The 18762-nt window shown below is 39.0% G+C and overlaps 1 protein-coding gene across 2 annotated transcripts in view; it reads left to right on the top strand.

Moving 5' to 3' along the window:
• LOC139718479 (7-dehydrocholesterol reductase-like) overlaps positions 1–18762 on the top strand; it is a 42229-nt gene that overhangs the window by 1688 nt on the left and 21779 nt on the right. Inside the window, exon 1 of one of the 2 annotated variants that reach the window (XM_071629951.1) lies at positions 11837–11919. The exons of the other annotated variant lie outside the window; for it this stretch is intronic. Within the exon in view, the coding sequence (XP_071486052.1) occupies positions 11907–11919 (13 nt within the window). The 5' untranslated portion in view covers positions 11837–11906. Of the gene's footprint in view, positions 1–11836; positions 11920–18762 lie in introns of those variants that run through there. 2 annotated transcript variants of the gene reach the window in all.

Raw genomic sequence — 18762 nt, 5'->3', positions numbered from 1 at the left:
AAATAGAAACACTTTTTGCCCTTTCATTTGGAGGGGCATTTACCAACACTATCTTGAAGAAACAGTGTTGTTATATAAGGAAGAAAAAAAAAGAACAGCAAACAAAGCAACCCCTCTTTGCATTGACAATCATTCCTAATACTTCCCTGATGAGTGATCTATTGAGGACGCTTGTTACTATACGGATTACGTATAGTGGTCTACATGTACACGTATTGGTCACCTTGAACTGGCCAGCAAAAAAAAAAAAAAGATAAAAAAAAAATCTCATTTTTTTCTCGAGGTCTTGATGTACGCTGCACAAAGGCAAGCAAGTGCTTATCAGACTGTAAGCTGATAAAAGAATTCGTTGCGAATAACAGGAAAAGTTCAAGCTTCCTTGGTTTGTTATGTGAGCAAACAACACAAGTGAAGACAGCGAGTGCTGTGCACATTGTATAATGCATGATGCAAAACCTCTGTACAGTTTCAAATAACTTGGAATGATACCATGCTAGTGATATCAATGCGACTTTCATTGCGGATAATATTTTTCAACTCGGACCAAAGACAGGCACATTATAAGGCCTAATCACCATTGGTGGAATGTGGAATATGGAATCATTGTTATCACAACATTTGGACTTATCAGGTATTATGCATTGTAATAGGAAACACTGTTTAGTAAAGTTGAAGACGACAGGCACAATTTCCTATTAATGGTCATGAGACTGGTATCATGATGAACGACATAATTACAAATACAGATTGGAAAACACGTGCTGCGTTACAAGCATTCTGAAAGGAAAAATTCGAATAGCGAGACAAACTATACTGCATGGGTATCTCTTAATCTTCCATGTGTGCCTACTATAGTATTTTTAATTTTCCGTTTCCTCATGCTATCTCAGCTGGTAATGGGAAAAAAACCCTCCCAATTTCAAAGGCATTAGTCAATTCTTTTCTTTTCTTTTTTTTTTTGGAAATATATTGTTAAGTCTCAGTCTATAAATTATAATCTATTTCCAACAGAGTGTGCTGCGTCAAAATGGTCGGGCAGGAAACTCAAACACTGCCAAGATTTTACTTCCTCATCTCGTATTTCCGTGATTGCGAATTGTACTAATGAGGAATTCGTAACTCATTTGCAGATGAAAAACACAACAAAACAATACAAACAAACCAACCTAGCTTTAGTGCTTCAAAATAGTTCTAGAATGTGAGTTAGGGATAGAGACAGCTAGCGTAAAAATGCTGATCAGTGTAATTAATGTTAACTGTTATTAAATGTACAATACATGAACAATACTAGAGTTTTATTGAAGTCGTTTCCAAAATAAACTGTCTACAGTTATGATTTATTGGGAAAATTACTGATATCTCCTTTTATTTTGCGGCTTTATTGCAAAATCTTAAATATGGTATAATAGGATGTTTTGTAATAAAACTGAACTATACATAATCATTATGAATAAAATGTGATGATTCGAACTTGTTTTCTTTTTTAAATCACAGCATCCAACACAATAGCAAACAGTGGCTTTAAATAAGTCAATGGTCCTGTAAAGCTTTAAATAATGTGTATGTGTGTGTGAAACATTATTCATTTTCATAATTCGATAAGCGATGATGTGCTCTTGATGAATTGTTTGATATACATGATTTCTTTGTGCATATTTTCCTCATTGGCACTGAGACGGTTCAAGAATACAGCAAATAAACATCCACAGACACACAGACACACACTTACACACACACACACAGACACAAACAAATGACTAGCAAGATAAATAGTTTTCTAATGGGGTCTACAAGCAAAAGAGATGTAGGGCTACTACTTAGCATCCATCTCTCAACGTCGCTTGCCAACAGGGCAAATGGTCGGAGATCTCTTTTGTAATCTCAGCATTCAGTATAGCACTGCATGGCAGTTAAGTGCATTCGTCGTCAATAAGTGCATCTTTTGTGTGTTTGTGCTGGTTGACATTACAATGTATTTCGCTTTTCTGTTGTTGTTTATTTGTTTGTTTAAAGTTTGTTTTAACTTTCAGCGTGTTCTGATAATGGTGCATGGGTTTAGACTGTTACGTCCTTCGGCGTATAAAATCATAATGCTGGTAGGAAACTTGTACACTCGCATACAGCGCCAATATTGCATGAAACATTGAACAGAGGGAGACGATGACACCAAGGAGGTATCATACGTCTCCTGATCGCACAGTGGAGTATAGTTCGCTGTATATATTACCGGTAAACAGTGCGTTGAGGTATAGAATTGTAATTACCACGATTACATTACGTTGTCCAACTTCCAATTTTAGGCTGCATGCTCCAACCCCTTTCTCACACACACATCTTGCCCAACTCACCTCCCGTCTTAGAATATATTGCAGATCCGAAATGAATGCATTTGCATCAGTCTCGGGTCGCCACTTACCCTTCATAGTATACAGCTCCATGCTTTTAGTACAGACTGACGTAACGTGCACGACATTGTTCAGCGAGTATTTCCGCTGGCTGATGCGATTATTGAGGAGATGAGACAATATCAAGGGGCTCACTGCAGGGAAATGCTTGTGCCAGCTCGCTGTAGTCTGCACGGATCCCATTTTAATAAACGAAACCTTCGTTCCTAGTTATACAGAAACGTCTTCTTTTTTCTTTTTTTTTTTTGCAGCCGCCTCCGACAAATGTTCGCCCACCAACACGACCCATTCGTACATAATAATCATTACCTCTTTTACCTAAGATTTTAAAAAAATTGAAAATCGTATGATTCACCATGACTGCTAATGAGCTCACACTATTGTTCAAGGAAAGAACGGGTTTTATGAGCACAGTGCGATGAACAAAAGACATTCACAACATCACTTACGAAGTACTAGGTCGGATTATCATCTTGACAATAACTATTGTCCATAGCATGGGAACCAAACGTACGGTTCCCCGAGTCTGTTCAACTTTCGATATCAGAATATCGAATTCATTACACTGAGTATGTAAAGTTTCAGTTTTCTCAAAAAGTGTTTTGTATCAGTTTCCTTGTTTGTGTGTGTATGATAAGTGCCACTCGCGTTTCGCTTGTAATCTGTAGGTTGTATGTAAGTCTAGCGCTGTTTTCAATTTCCTCGTCTGCGTTTGCTTCTACATTTATATACAAAATTGCATCTATAGGTCTATACATTAAAGATACGGTAACGTACATAAAATACATAGGCCCTACACTAATTATCAAGGGTATCATTTGTCATTTGCAGATGAAACAACACCCCCATCTTTAGTGCTTCAAAATAGTTCCACAATGTCAGGTAGGGATAGAAACAACCAAATAATGTAAACAATGTAAAGATATTAATCAGTATAATCAATGTTAAGTATTGTTGAATATACAAAGTCGCTGCTTCTATATTGGTAAACAGTACCTTTAATACGCTCATTCTGTAATTCAACGGTTCTTAAAAAAAACCCCCACAGATGCTATGTTAGATTTAGTTCGCATACTTTCTCATGGTCATCACGATTACAGCTGTATAACTGTCGTTACTAATGTTGGTTTTTTTTTTGTGTCTATTTTGTACTTGGTCATCATTATCATCATCTGCTTCATCTATGATATCACTGGCGGCCCAAGCATATCTTTTATTAGGCCTACATGTTGTAATTGTGCCTGAGGGTTGTCAGTGGCTTGATCGTGCATAAGCCGTGTGGAAATAGTCCTCGATATAATCTTCCAGATCAACGTATTTTCTTACAGTGTACAGTTGTAAGGGTAAGAAGGGTAATAAGTCACTGCGACAAGCTCCAAAGCCTCCTCCCCAACGCCTTACACACACACACACTGACATACACACACAACAAGAGGAAGACGCCAGATGTAGCGGATCTGATTATCATGCTGTGCGCCGCCGCCGCCGCCAGTGCAGTCCTCCGACACTGACGAAATGCGTTGGCTTTTGAGATTTCTGCACAGCAGCCAGCCATACCACGTAACACACATTCTGACCTCGTACTCCACAACAAAGGCGCTCCAGCAGATTTCTCTTTTCCAGGGCATGTGCATACTGTTGGGACAACACCTCCATGTTGCTTTTTATTTCCTGGTAGCATGCACTGTACGACACGATAGTAGTGTACTGTATGGTATAGTATTCATAACCCCGTAAAAAAAGAAGAAGAAGAAGAAGAAGAAGGGATGGATTGCCCTTATTATACAATTTTGTCAGCACGACAAAGCTGCTCTTCCATGGCGTCCATGTACAAAGAGTACAAAATGTGAGAAATAAACGACATAATTATAAATTCAATTCAGGCTTTATTTTCACTTTAAAAAAAAAGAATGTACAAAGAAATATGTGAAATTTCACATGCGTTTTGTTGAATGTATACACAGCCATCGCCAGACAGGAATAACAACATGTTCATGTCTATAATTATGATCAGTACAAAAAGAGACATACAAATTACAATCGTATTTAGACATTTCCCCCTCAAAAAAAGATAAAAAATGCAGGAACCCACTCAAAAATGTCATTACCTGTAAAACTGGAACGCAATGATGCATGTGTTAGAAAGTACAGCCTGATTACCTGTAATCTCCTTCCATGTATGTATGTATGTATGTACGTGTGTGTATGTATGTGTGTATGTAGGGTCTATGTACAGTATATGTGTGTGTGTGTGTACACTTGCAAGTATAGATGAATAAACATGATGGACATACATGTCCATAAATGAAAAAGTGAAATAAATGGTATAATGTGCTTCGATGGCACTTACATAATAACTGAAACAGAAAGTGTAAAACATTCAACGCGAGCAGGGTACTGACAATACTTACAAGGTCCTTCACAGAGAATTATACTGAATTTGCACACAATGTCTCTACACGACGTGTCAAACCCTCGCTTCTATCATACGTCTGTCACTTTCACCAGACTTAAGTGACTGCTATATACACTACAGGAATTGCATTGGCAACACTACTATAGATCTGAGTAAACCAATTAAGTGCGAAGCTTGAAACCATAAAGTGCTTGACGCCATTTCTGTTTTAGATTTGAAGTGGAACAAATGGAGAATGTCAATTCTACAAAGAAAGCTTCGTGGGATTGGAGTGGTTTTTGTGAACTGAGGGATGTAGCATCGCAGCAATTCTTTCAATTATTCTGTCTTGTTCCTTTGCAATTCGTGAATGTATGTGTATGTATGTATGGGTACATGTATACGTATACTTGTGCTTGTTATGTGTGTATGTACGCGTGTGTATATGTGTGTGTATGTGTCTGTATATATACAATAAATAAAGTATAATAGCATGCTCTATGGCAAAACCCTTCAGCAAAACAGCGGTATACTAGTAACACGCACTGAACGAGGTTACATGTTAAATACGACATTTTTATAATTATATGAAAGAAGCAAAAGAATGCCGCCTGTGGATAATACTTCCAGCTGTATAATATTATACTACTACACTGCTACTGCTGCTATGACAACAACAAAAACTATTACTACAATAACTACTACTACCACAAGTACTACTGTCACTACTATCACTACTTATTACTATTATTACTACTACTACTTCTGCTATTACTACTATACTACTCTCCCTACTACTACTATTAAATAAAACTACGTAAAAGCCTGAGAAAAGATGAGGGTGAAATGGTGTCAGCAGAATTCCATTTCTTTTTAAACAAAACCACTTTGCTTGGTGCAGCCAAATTGTGACGTCAGTACGTAAACCTCTGAAATGGTTCAGTTTTTTTTTTTAAATCCTGCTTTGCTTCTTTAAATGTGTGTCGTAATCTTGAAATGTCTCACCTCCGATTGCCGCGAGTCGCATTGGTTCACAACAATAGGGCCTTTACAAAAATATTTTCGCACTTTATTGAGCTTAGTCCCCTCCATCTGCATGCTTGGTGTCTGATTTGCCTCGCTGTGTAACCATTTGAAATGTTCTATCTGCCGAATTATCCCCATTAGCGCACATAATGGATCTCTGTAAGGGGCCTTTTCAGGGTCACACGTGCATGCCTGTTATAATATGTATTTTTGTACACTGATTACCTGAACTGCCCTCCAAATAACCATTCTGCCTTATCAGGAAATTCTGGACGGTAATTTGTGATCTTATTTTGGGCGAAAATTGTATCTTTTGTCGTATATCTGATATAATTGTAGTTATTTTGCCCGTAATCCTGATGCCACAAATATCATTCTATGCTAAATTTCCCCTACCATTTCGCATTTGCAGAAATATTTGACATTGATTCATGATTGTGTAACGCGATACAAAATGCACAGTTTGAGCATGTCAAAATTTGAATTGGCTATGAGTATAGTTGGCACACACAAAAAGTTAAAACTTGCAATTTGAAACTATTGACATGCCAGATGCCCAATAAATAGTATAACGATGTGCATCAATGGAAATGTAAATCACTTGCGACGCATAGACAAAAGAGAGTGTAAATTAGAGATCGATAAAGAGAGAGAGAGGAAGAGAGGGAGGGGAGAGAGAGAAGAAGAAAGAGAATGAGAAGAGAGAGAGGGAGGGAGTGGGCACCCTGCGCTTGTTAGTTTTTGTTGATGATTAATATGCGAGAAATTTGTAACAGATGTTCTCCGGCATGCGTGCTCGCGGATTGAAAGATGTTGGTATTTCACACCTATTGTGTTTGCCATCTCTTCGTTGCACACTCAACGTCAGTGTACGTAGGCTGGCTCAAGTGCATCGATTTTTTTTTTTCCGTGATCGATCTTCGGCGCTGCTGTCTGGCGTTGCCCCTCACTGCCCCTCGTCGCAGACAGCGTTAGGCCTATGCAAATCGACATGCTGAAAGTGCGGGAATGGGGTGGTTAAACTATTTGTGGCCTTTGTTGATCAAATTTTAAAGGTACTGTTTACCATTGAGAACAGTGATTTCAAAATGTTTCTAGTTATCACATTAATTTGATGCATATGTAGGTCAGTAAATTGTTGTATCAAAAAACACCCTACCATTATGAAAATTTGGCAACAAAGCCTAAAATATAAGGTGATAATTATCCCAATTTTTTCACTAAACCATAAATGTAGACACTTTTATTATAACTATTGTTCACATTTTGTGATCAAGCAATTTATACTTAGCATTGATTAGAGTCTATACTGATTAACTTTTTAACACTGGTTGTTTCTATCCCTAACTCACATTCTAGAATTATTTTGAAGGACCAAAGTTTGGTTCTTGTTTCATCTGCAAATGGTAAATAATGCCTTTAATAATGTGTATAAAGAGCGCACTTTTCTTGTTCGTGTCACACACGCTTTTGGTTTTTCTCGCTCTTTTTTCTGTCTTTTCTATTTTTTCTGGGGGGGGGGAGGGGGTGTGCACTACAAAACAAACACAACAGTATATTAAACAACAAAAAAGAAAATCATCAAATAGATTTGTTTCTTTTTGTGACAAGTTTGGTCTGGTTCCCCCCCCCCCCCCCACGCGCGCTACCAGGTGGTGACCGAGTTCACCCATCTGTTAAAATTATGATACAGTATTCATGGTATGCGGGCAGCGGGCAGACCCAGGTCACGTGATGCCTGCTGAACTCCCCCACCCCCACTTCTCTGTCAAACGCGAGAACGAGTCTAATCCTCGAAATGAGGATGGTATAGTATTAGTTGAGGTGAGGATTCAGCTTTTAACTTTTTGCAAGATACTTAGAAACCACTTTATACAATGTTAAAGGGGAAATCCAGTCCAAATAAAAGTTAGTCTGGGTATGATAAGAAAGAGTAAAATAATACGAGTTTCAACGGTATAAATTTGATCGAAATCAGACAAAAAATAAGGAAGTTATGACATCTTGAAGTTTCGCTGTTTTTGGGGAAAACAGTTCTTTCACAGTCAATATGAATATGCAAATAGCAAAGTGCGCATGTCTTTCCCTCACCATCACCATATAACTTACCATAATATTTGTACATAAAATTTTGAAATTTCCAGTTTTTCATTCAAATGCAATTATGCCCGAGGGTCAAATCCTCATATCTAACTGATCACTATTCTGAAGTTATTCAACCAGGAATAACATCTGTTTTGGAGAAATTATCAAAACTTTAAGATTTCATAACTTCCTTATTTTTCATCTGATTTCAGTCAAATTCAGTTCTACTGTTGAAGTCGTAAGATTTTACGCTGTTTTATCAGACTAACTTATATTTGAACTGGATTTCTTCTTTAAAGAGCATATAACGATTCTAAGAGGAATCCAAAGTTTATTTGATGAGCATTGCTTTTGTAATGACTGAGAAATCGAAAAACAAAGTAAAACAAAGCAGGTCCCACCATTGATCGCCTCATTTTGGATATCTCAGCCATTTCAAAACCATTATTTCATCAAAATTAATAGACTCTGGATTCCTCTTAATATTATATGCTCTTTCATATTTTATAAGAGGTTTCTCATTGTCAAAAAAAAATATCAAAAAAAAACCTGGGAACCTGAAGACCCATCTCAACCATGTCAACCAAAACTGTAACTATAACTTTAAAATGTGTCAAGGAATTTCCGTTCATTTTGCCATGCACTTTTCTGCGAAGTTCTTCCCTGTATTTTCTATAACGGAAAATATAACCACGTTCAATTTATCATTTCATTTAATTATTCCTTGAAATATGCTCACACGGGTGAAATGTTTTGAGTGACGGCCGGCCATGTGTGGCACTTTAATAGGTATAACATTGGACGGCCAGAAGGAACACGGAAATAAAGATTTGAAGTCGGCACAGAATTATCACTGTCTCGTCATTCCATTGTCTCTGGCGTATACTGTAGATAATTTGATTTGATTTGTACCAGCTCTGACCCGTATTCTCATACGGGTGAAATGTTTTGAGTGACGGCCGGCCATCTTAATTTTGTACATCTGGGGGGCATTTCATGAAGGAACTTGTCGGATAAAATATCTGACAAGTCAATTATATCCGAGAAGTTTTGAGAAATTCTTTAGTCTGATTGGCTGATTTCTCTGAACTTGTCGGATATAATTGACTTGTCGGACATTTTATCCGACAAGTTTCTTCATGAAATGCCCCCCTGACCACCCCCTATTCACACGCTATTCACACCATGATGCATTGCATGCAGCATCTAGATAGGGTAACAAGTAGGCCTGTATACATGACAGTGCTTATTATGATACACGTACTACCGCTTACAATGTTTATGATTATCAACAACAATGATAAAATGATAATGATAACAACAACAAATCATATCAGATTTTGAATGAAAAATAAGATCAGGTGAGAGGAAAATCAACGTTTATCTCGCAGATCAAGAGTGTCCCATCGGATATGAAATTCAAACATCACTCATGTCCCTGCCCAATAACGTCACAAAAGAAGAAGAAGAAGAAGAAGAAGAAGAAGAAGAAGAAGAAGAAAAAAAAAAAAAAACTCCTACTGATGAATGAGACCACAATCATCATTATGAAAGGGTCCATCTATACACCTATTCCAGCCTATACAGTCTAGAAGTCTGTGGTATTTCCACTTGATTTGATGTGAAAGCAATACAGTAGTCATAAAAGGATGATCAGCGAGTGCGCGCATGACTCAATCCTCATGAATGTGTCTGCGTTGTCTGGGTGAAAATCTGAACAAAAAAAAAATAAACAGCAGAAAACGATGAATGAGCATGACATGCATGAGGGGCATTATTTAGCAGCTTTTATTGTAATCGTTTTGTAAGCGTGACCGACAAAGGCTGCTTTCCCAAACTCCGTCATATATCCATGCACAGTCTTGACAGCAGACTAGCCCACCATCTAAAGATAAAACATGGCTCCCATATAATCTATATACCTGCAGAACTGTCGATTTTGCACTAAAATTGACACATAATGCCGCATTAAAAATAAACATGTAAAATATTGCTATAATAGCACTATATCAGTTTGCCAACCACAAAAATCAAAAAGATTCACTAAAAGTACTACAGTCTCAAAACATTACCGATCGTGCTCATGGCAACGGACTTTCTTTTTTTAATGATATTGATTATCGACAATCGACGAATCGGGCAAACAGCATCCACCGATGTTCCACACTACATGTACATGTATCTTATACGGAGAGCGAAACGCATGCAGCTTGTTGGAAAACGACTGCTGTAATCATTATAGGGCACGATCGAACACATCACATAACGTTCTATACAAATCCACATCTGAACGGAGGGGGGGGGGGCTCTTTAGGTATATAAATCGCATTACGGTGGTAATCATTTTGCACTTTTGATCAAAAATACGCCCAAACAACTCATTATCCTGGTAAATCGAGTCAGCCAGAAAATTTTCATGGTAGACCCTTTCGATGTAATATTGAAAGCAAATCCAAAATGGTGGAAGATGAATACTTTCCTGACAAAGGTTGTTCGAAAAGTTCATACGCGTGAGCCTTGCTTGACATGGTAACGATTAACGCGAACTAACGTCGATGCACACATTGAAGGATTTTCAGTAGCTATAATAGTAGAGGCTATAATTTTATCAGTAAGTTTGTTTTTTTATATACATAAGGAAAAGTGTATAAATACATTTTGACGCGATAATAAGATGGCCCGTGCATATAAACGTTGTAGCAACGTTGAGAAGCGTTATACTTTGCTTGTCTTACATTGTTTGCCACGACATAACTCATCTTTTTTTCATCGCTATTATTGTTTTAAATGCATGCCAGACATCTATGCCAGAATCACTATCATGGCGTTGAGGTGACATGTTTACACCTATATGATCAATCACGGTTGGACCGTCATGCGGCGTACAAGCTCTTTTGAAGCGTCATTCTGCCTCTCTTGAATACTCTTTTGCTTTGTCCGCGCGACCGCTGAATTTTGCACGGAAATACCCAAAGAAATTGAATCAAATGATCAAAATGGTGATTTAAAAAAAAAAAATTACTGGAGGAATGGAATAAGCACCCATACAGGGCACCGTAGACATAAATGGCAAAGAGTCTGAATAGAGTCACGAGACGAGCTGATTTACAATTGGAATAAAACTCACTCCCAATAATGATATAAAGGGATTTTGTGAATATTTTTAAACAAGGCAAGTGGCGTGGGCGAGAAGACTTTTTTTTCCAAAGCGAGTAAATGGTCCAAGTCCGCGTACTTTTTAGTCACCCTATGTGGTTTGCCTTAATCTTCATTTATATCTGGCGTTCTTTTTTTTTGTTTTTTGTTTTCTAGTAAGTTGATCCTGTTCGTCTTCTTATATAGAAAATACACAAAATGGACAACAATGGGTTAACAAAAGTCGCTGTGACCTCGCATCGTCTGCATGACAACGACATGCGACCAATCACCCGATATCACAGAAAAAGTTTGCTTACAACGTCTGGCTTTATGCGATTAGTTTTTTGCTGAAGGTTAATCCGCCTATTGTGTTTGTATAGCAATGACAAGTGTACGTCAGAATCTCTCACACACTGCACGCAGAGAAAACAAAAACAAAAACAGCACCGTTATTCCAGGGATCCCTGGTTATTCAAAGAGCTTCATGGAATTAACGCGCGCCCGCCATTGACCGAGGAGAGTAGGACAGAATTAATTTTGTCTATCATTTCGGTCTGAATTATCAAGACTACCACATGCCTTCCCTCGGACTGATGAATGTGTAAACTCTGTGTGACTCGCCGGTGCATCAGCTGATACCCACGTTACAGCTGCGAGGAAGGCGGTCCCGTTCCCGAGACATGCCGACTACCCTTGCCTGTTGTTAGTCGCTTCGTGCCTCGCTTGCTGACTAGTCGCTCGCGGCTCCCCCGCTTTCTAGCTGCACATAATTCTGTCTGGAGTTCAAGTTCAGGGCGAACCGGGTGCCGCTCCCGTCTGCTTACAGTGGTCGGCGTGTTAAGAAACTGACCAGAATCATGGAAACCAGAGGTGAGCCATGTGCTGCTTTCTGTCTTTGTTTTCGCTTTCTATTCCCGTCCTTTAAATTTTCAGCAGGGAGGTCACCTCCCTTGTATATACAGAGCTTATGCAATACGATTGCTGTCCAGCCAGCCCCGGCTTATTTGCCCGGTATAATGAACCCACCCCGCCCTTCGTGCTTTAATTTTGCGTAAGCTCACCTGCGGTGGAGTGAAAGTGATTTTGCCGGTGAAATTATTGTGCGTTTCCGTACATATGATCATACAGCGTGTAGGCTTACATATTGCAAACGTGACACGTCATTGTCCATTGCAGAACAGAGAGGAGCACGGCCGCTGGGCAGCTTGAGATGACGGAAAAGTTGTAGCAGTCAAATAATGAACGCGCTTTTGACTGTTGTCTCGAACCTTTCACCGTACATCGCCATTTTGCCGCAAATCGACTTTGCCTCGACTTTTATGGATTCACTCTTATAGCTTTTTATGGCATCCTGCGATATCGCTCGGTGTTTTTATTATTGTCATCACACTATCATATAGTTCGAGCGGTGAACACATAATGTGCAACCTTCCCAGGTCACTGTGTGTTTGCTACGAAGAAACGGAAACGTGCTGTGTGAAGGCCTACATGGCCTCTTATGTTTCAAGTACATGATTATTCATTCAGATCATACTAGTCGCAAGGATACATTTATATGAAATACGATAGTAATATACAGAGATCTGATGAGGACATGTCCCGAGAAGTTACACTAAAAGGTACATAACTTGTGTTGGGGTGGGGTGCCCTTTGCATACAATAAAACAATTTGAGTACGACTGATACAAAAAAAATAAAAAAAAATGTCTCGGAAATCTCATAAATAAGGAAATTTTATCGGAATAAATGACATTCACCAATGATGGTTGTGTGTCTGAAATGAATGACTCTAACATTCTATAAAATTTGGATTGCGAATATATCTCATTGTATGTTCATTGTGCACTTTTGTAATGGTGTTTTAGCTTTGTTTGTGTGCATTGCGATACTTCGTTACCTTTCTCTCACACAGAGGAGACATCTCCGCAGTCCACCTAGCTACAATAGGTAATATTCAATATTCTTCATGTATAAGAATCTGCTGTGTGACGATTCAATGATATTCTCGAGCAGATGCGACCGTTAAGCATGTTTTTTTTTTTAAATCTCAGATTTTCTACGATGAAAAGGCATAATGATCATTATATACACCCATCCAGTCCTTTCGCTAATCTTGCGGCTGCATCAATGCATGTCATTATGGGTACAGAGCCCGTAGAGCATCATTCACATAACTGCCGACTTCGTCATGGATGCACGTGTGCGCTTGATGAAAAGAGGGGAAAAAGTGGAAAGGGACTACAGTATCGTACGATGTTTGCGGGGCCATTCACCCGTGGCCGATTCTTCGAGGCGAGTACACGAATACTGTGCGAGGGTGGCTCAGACGATAGTCTGATACGCAGACCCAAAATCCTGCCGAGCTCGTCGACTGGGTCGACCGGAAAAAACGTCTGAAAACAAACATAACAATAAAACGCTTTATTACATTTCATACATCAAATATGAAAGATGATAGCGGAGAGTCCTTGTGAAAACAACATAACACCCTTGATCACCATCTTTCATATCGGGGGAAGAGCATGATCTCCTCCCCCGATGGTGACGCTTTCTTCGTCCGACGTCTTTGCCAGTTTTTCACACCGACTCAAAGTTTCACTTACACTGTACCTCCTTTTCCACTGGTCATTGTGTCAAAGTTGAGGGTGCGCATCCACTGTGGAGTGCCTTAAACTCCTCGCTTTATTATATCTATGACTATTGTGATTGTGCCTGTTTTATGACTCCATCTAAGAGAAGATGTCAATACCTCATGTCCATGTCGTATGTTTTATGAGTAGAATGGGATCCTTCATCGTATACTCGAGAAATCTTGTCATGTATCAAGGAAATTATGAAATTTTAAGTGTTGTATACATGCTTGAATGAGTATTAACTGAACCTATACATCAACACTCGAATATAGGTCGGGGCAGGGGGAAATTTGGTCTGCGGACTGGAAGGGATTTTATGTCATGGTGACAGCCTAAATTTTACTCGTAATATTTACATACAATAGGCCTACTAGTATTATGCCACACCCGCAATCGTAGTCAAAATTGCAACATTATCCAGAAATGTAAGAAAGTTGTATAATGAATGTCGAGGTAGACGAAAAGTAGAAGATCAGGATGAAGGAGCAGACAACAAAGAGAGAAGAAGGACAAAAAAGAGGAGGAGGAGGAGAAGGAGGAGGGAGAGAAGAAGGTGGTACCAGGAGATGAAGGAGTATAGGGAATTGCCAACTTAACAGTTTAACCAATTCGACAATAAAAGTTGGGGCATTTGAAGCCTTGATTCAAAAGCAGCTTACAATGAAAATTTACCTGTAAACAAGATAGTTGTCGGATCTGACAGCAACTTCAAACAGACGTATAATCACCCGTTTCCAATCAGCTGATTTTAATCCTTTAGTTACACACGGATTTCTTCGTCTGACACGACAAACGTCTTATCACCTCCCGGTCCCAGACGATGGCCCCTTGTTGCCCCTTTGGTAAATTTTTATCCATAAGACCTCGTAAGGTGGACTGTGACTAGACTTGTTTGGCCTTTTGTCAGAGAAATGCTGAATTATGCAGTAATGTATAGAGTCATGCATACTTTGACGTGCATGTTGTACTTCTTCATGACCTGGGCCCTGTTTTATGAAGAGCAATAATTGATTATATAGTTGATTTCTATGATAAGTCTATGGCAGCCTGTGTAGTAAGGAAATTCCTAATCGATTATATCTGTTGATAAAACGGGACCCTGGTATTGCAACGGGATCTTCCCACGAGCTCGATACCCACGAGTCATACAGCCCACGAGACCGATATTAGAAAAAAAAAATCAAGAGTTATACAGTCCACGAGTCATACGGGTCACGAATCACACTGCTCATGAGCTCGACACTTTGGTCAAAAAGCCCACCAGCTCGACATTATAGCCAAATAAGCCCCATGAGTTCGACACTAAAGGCAAATAAGACCCACAAGCCCGACACTATAATAATTTACGTGTAAAATGTGTAAAAATTAAAGATGTGTAAAATGTCGGTCTCGTGAGCGTTTTTTTAGTGTCGAGCTGGTAAACCGCACAGCTCGTGGGCCTTATATTTCACTTGATGTTGAGCTCATTTAACTTAGTATCGTGGACTGTATGACTCATGGGTTGTATAACTCGTGGGCAGTATGACTAGTGGGTGGTTGCTCATTATTTCTCACCCACTTGCTTACACACAAAGTAAAATCGGAAGCGCCCTCTCGACTGAAGTAAAACTACATAATACTGTAGTTATCCTTTTAATGTAAAAGGCTTCTCAACCATTCCGCTGTGGTTCCTCCTGTCATGTCATGCTGGTGAGTGTATAATAAAGTAGGGTTTTGTAAAACGAGACTACAATCTGTGGGTTCGTGCAGTTGCCTCCTGATGCTATGCATGAAATATCAAGTTGCATTAATTTCATGACTATTAATCGTTACCTGATCTCTATTAATGACCTACCAGTGTAAACCAACTACGCCGCCATGTGCATTCACTTATTCATTATCATTTTTTTTTTCTTTTCGACCTATATGAACTGACTCCTTCGTGTAACAAACATACGGAGAAGGCCTACTCGTATAAAATGACATTACTGCCTCATAGGGCCTACTTATATTTTTATGTTTATACTTTTTAAAGACTTCATCGGCTGCTGTAAGACTAGACGTGAATTTGTGATACCTGCACGGTGAAGTGAGGTAATGATGAACTTGTTTCACTGTGACCAGCAGAAATCACACTTACAGCACAAAATTAAGGTCTTTATTCCGATTGACCCCTTCAAAATTTTTGCTATAATGTATCGCCTTTCATGCACTACATTTTGGCATGAAAAACGGTGTACGAAAACGACTTATATAAATGTAACATTACGCCAAAAATTTGCACTTCGCATTACCAGATATTTCATAATTTTATTTCATCGTGGGCGTCTATACAAGTTTCAAAAATAAAGCCTGCATATCGTCTCCAGCGACAGCACTCATCCAGCTCAATTTGCGACGCGGCAACAATGCATGGCAACGTTGACGTCGCTGTATCACTGCCTGCAGCGTTCTGCCAACAAAGCTGTTGACAGCAGTGGTGCCTCAAGTGCGAGTACTTCAAAGTAATGATTCATTATGATCGAGTTGCAATTACGAGCTGATGGTGTGTTTGCATTTAATGATAAATCCTCGTCTTGATGTCACTTAAGTTATGACTGAGATGTGTTGATTTCATAATGGGATAATAAACCGCAAAATCAACAACAAACCGCCTATTATTGACATAGAAATTAAGTTACCTGTCGAAGAAACAACCGACTTTTCTAATACTAGCCTATCTACCTGATTGTGAGATTTTATTCATTAGTTTTTACACGACAAAAGACAAACAAACAAAGTACCGATAGCTGAGAAGCGTCAGTGAACACTCCCTTTGGGTTGTTTGCTGCCAAACTTTCTTCATAATAATATTGGATCCATGGAAAACGCATAATTTGGAAGTAGGCCTACATAATGTTTCAACTGATATGAAAACTGGAGGGTAGCTATTAAAAAGTACCCCAAAAAATGAAAACAATCTTTTATGTGCTTGAAGAGTCAGAATTATAATCTGACCAACGGGGTGCGGATGAATCCCACCTCCCTGATCTGACTGAAGGAATGATCTAAAGCCTATACGTTCAGTGAACGACATTCTATACCCATAGTTTACTGTGATGAATGATGTAAATTCGTTGCTTTGACGTGGAACAAAAGTCACAGAATATCAGATTGAAAAGAATATGACTTTTTGTAAAGGTAAACCCGAGTTTGTTGTGCCTCGCTGCCATGGTTAAAGGGGATTACGAGGTCGTGCACGGAATGACCCCCTAAAGGAGCTGAAAAGGGCGCACATTTTTATCTCGGCCCAAACTGTCTCTGCCCATCCAACGCGACCTGAGTGACATGCTCTTTGTCCATGTGCCATTCACCATTGTTCACGTGATCGAGTTCGGTTTGGTCGTTCAGCATCTATCACCTTTACGGATCAACTTTTGGAGGGCTTAGCAACCCAGTGACGAGGATTCAAGGCAAAATTGATAGCACTGTGATGCAGCCTGCACGCAATTAGCGCTATATAGTGTAACATGTAGGACCTACCTCGTTGATTTTCATCAAATTTCGAGGAAAAGCACGAGTCTCTATTCTCAATGTAAAAAAAAAAATCAACTCTGCGAAAAACAAAACAAAATATACGCACGAAAACGTGTGAAACGTGATAATTTCAAAACGTTCATAGTCTATGACTAAATTTGATGAAGCCTATCGATTTAAATAAAATTGAACATGTGATATTCTATGGGTTTCCGGGGGGGGGGGGGTGAAATAAACTGGAGTAATTACAGTTCTGGATCGAATTCGAATCGCCTCTTGTAGATTCCACCACAGGCAAAAGTCCCAGTCTTCGATAGAAAAACGGAATTGCAAAATGTGCAATTTGAGTAATTGGTGTAGGAGATAGAGTTACCATTGTCTCGGGAGACAAGTCGTAGAATGAGTTAAAGGACAAGTTCACCTTCATAAACATAAGGATTGAGAAAATGCAACAATATTAGTAGAACACATCATTGAAAGTTTGAGGAAAATCAGACAATCCGTTCAAAAGTTATGAATTTTTGAAGTTTTTGTGCAGTACCCGCTGGATGAGAAGACTACTGCAGTGTATGAATAACTTAGATGTCACATGCGTACAACAATATAAGGAAAATATAAAGAGAATTTCACAAAATTCCATCTTTTGAAAAAAAGTACACATTCCCCTGACTCGTTACCGACAAATGTTATGGGTAATATTATTCCCCCTGCCTTTAGAAAGAGGCAAGTCAAGTGCTCTTTTATTATGCGAAAAAAGTGAAAATATGTTGAATTTTCTTTTACATTTTCTTTATACTGTTGTACGCATATGACTCACAAGCTGTAGTAGTCTCCTCATCCAGCGGTTCCAACACAAAAATTTAAAAAATTCATAACTTCTGCATCGATTGTCTAATTTTCCTCAAACTTTCACTGATGTGTTCTACTAATATTGTTGCATTTTCTCAATCCTTATGTTTATGAAGGTGAACTTGTCCTTTAAGGATCCAGCGACTTGGCAACTCCAATTTCGTCGTTGCAAGTTAGGCACCCGACCTTCATGCCAAATTCCAGATACCAACGAAAGTCAACGCATAATGATTGAAGATCACGAGTGCTTTAAAGGTGCATGTGCTCTTCAGCTCTCAGAAGGGAAGCGTACTATGTTTATAGGCGAGTCCTGAAATCAATATTGACCGTGTCCGCCTGCATGAGTGATGGGTTATGGCATAGGAGCGCTTCCACGGCTGACCCTATTATGAAAACAAATCAAACCAACAACAACTTGTTATGTGATTTGGTCCTATGGCACAGGTCTTTTCGAACAATTCCAAAGACAAGTATGATATTTCCCGTGACTGCGTTGGAATGAATTGACGCTGCAATGGATTCCAAAATCTATATGTTTGTAATTATATTTACTTAACCGCCCCCCCCCCCCGCAGCATATTTTTTATGTATCTATTTCTCTGTCTTTCTGTACTATGATGTGTACGTGTGAATCCGGAGTGTCCGAGCTCTATATCTGCAGTTTTGATTATGCATAAATAGACCACCGTGATGATTTTAAGACAGATACCAATCGATTAATGCGTTAATGATCCTC

This window comes from Diadema antillarum, unplaced genomic scaffold (assembly GCF_040938485.1).
Source record: "Diadema antillarum isolate AM-2024a unplaced genomic scaffold, OU_Dant_1.0 scf00000095, whole genome shotgun sequence".
NCBI classification, from domain to species: Eukaryota; Metazoa; Echinodermata; class Echinoidea; order Diadematoida; family Diadematidae; genus Diadema; species Diadema antillarum.
The sequence above is the reverse complement of the archived record's forward strand: the minus strand, read 5'-3'. Positions and strand labels throughout refer to the sequence as shown.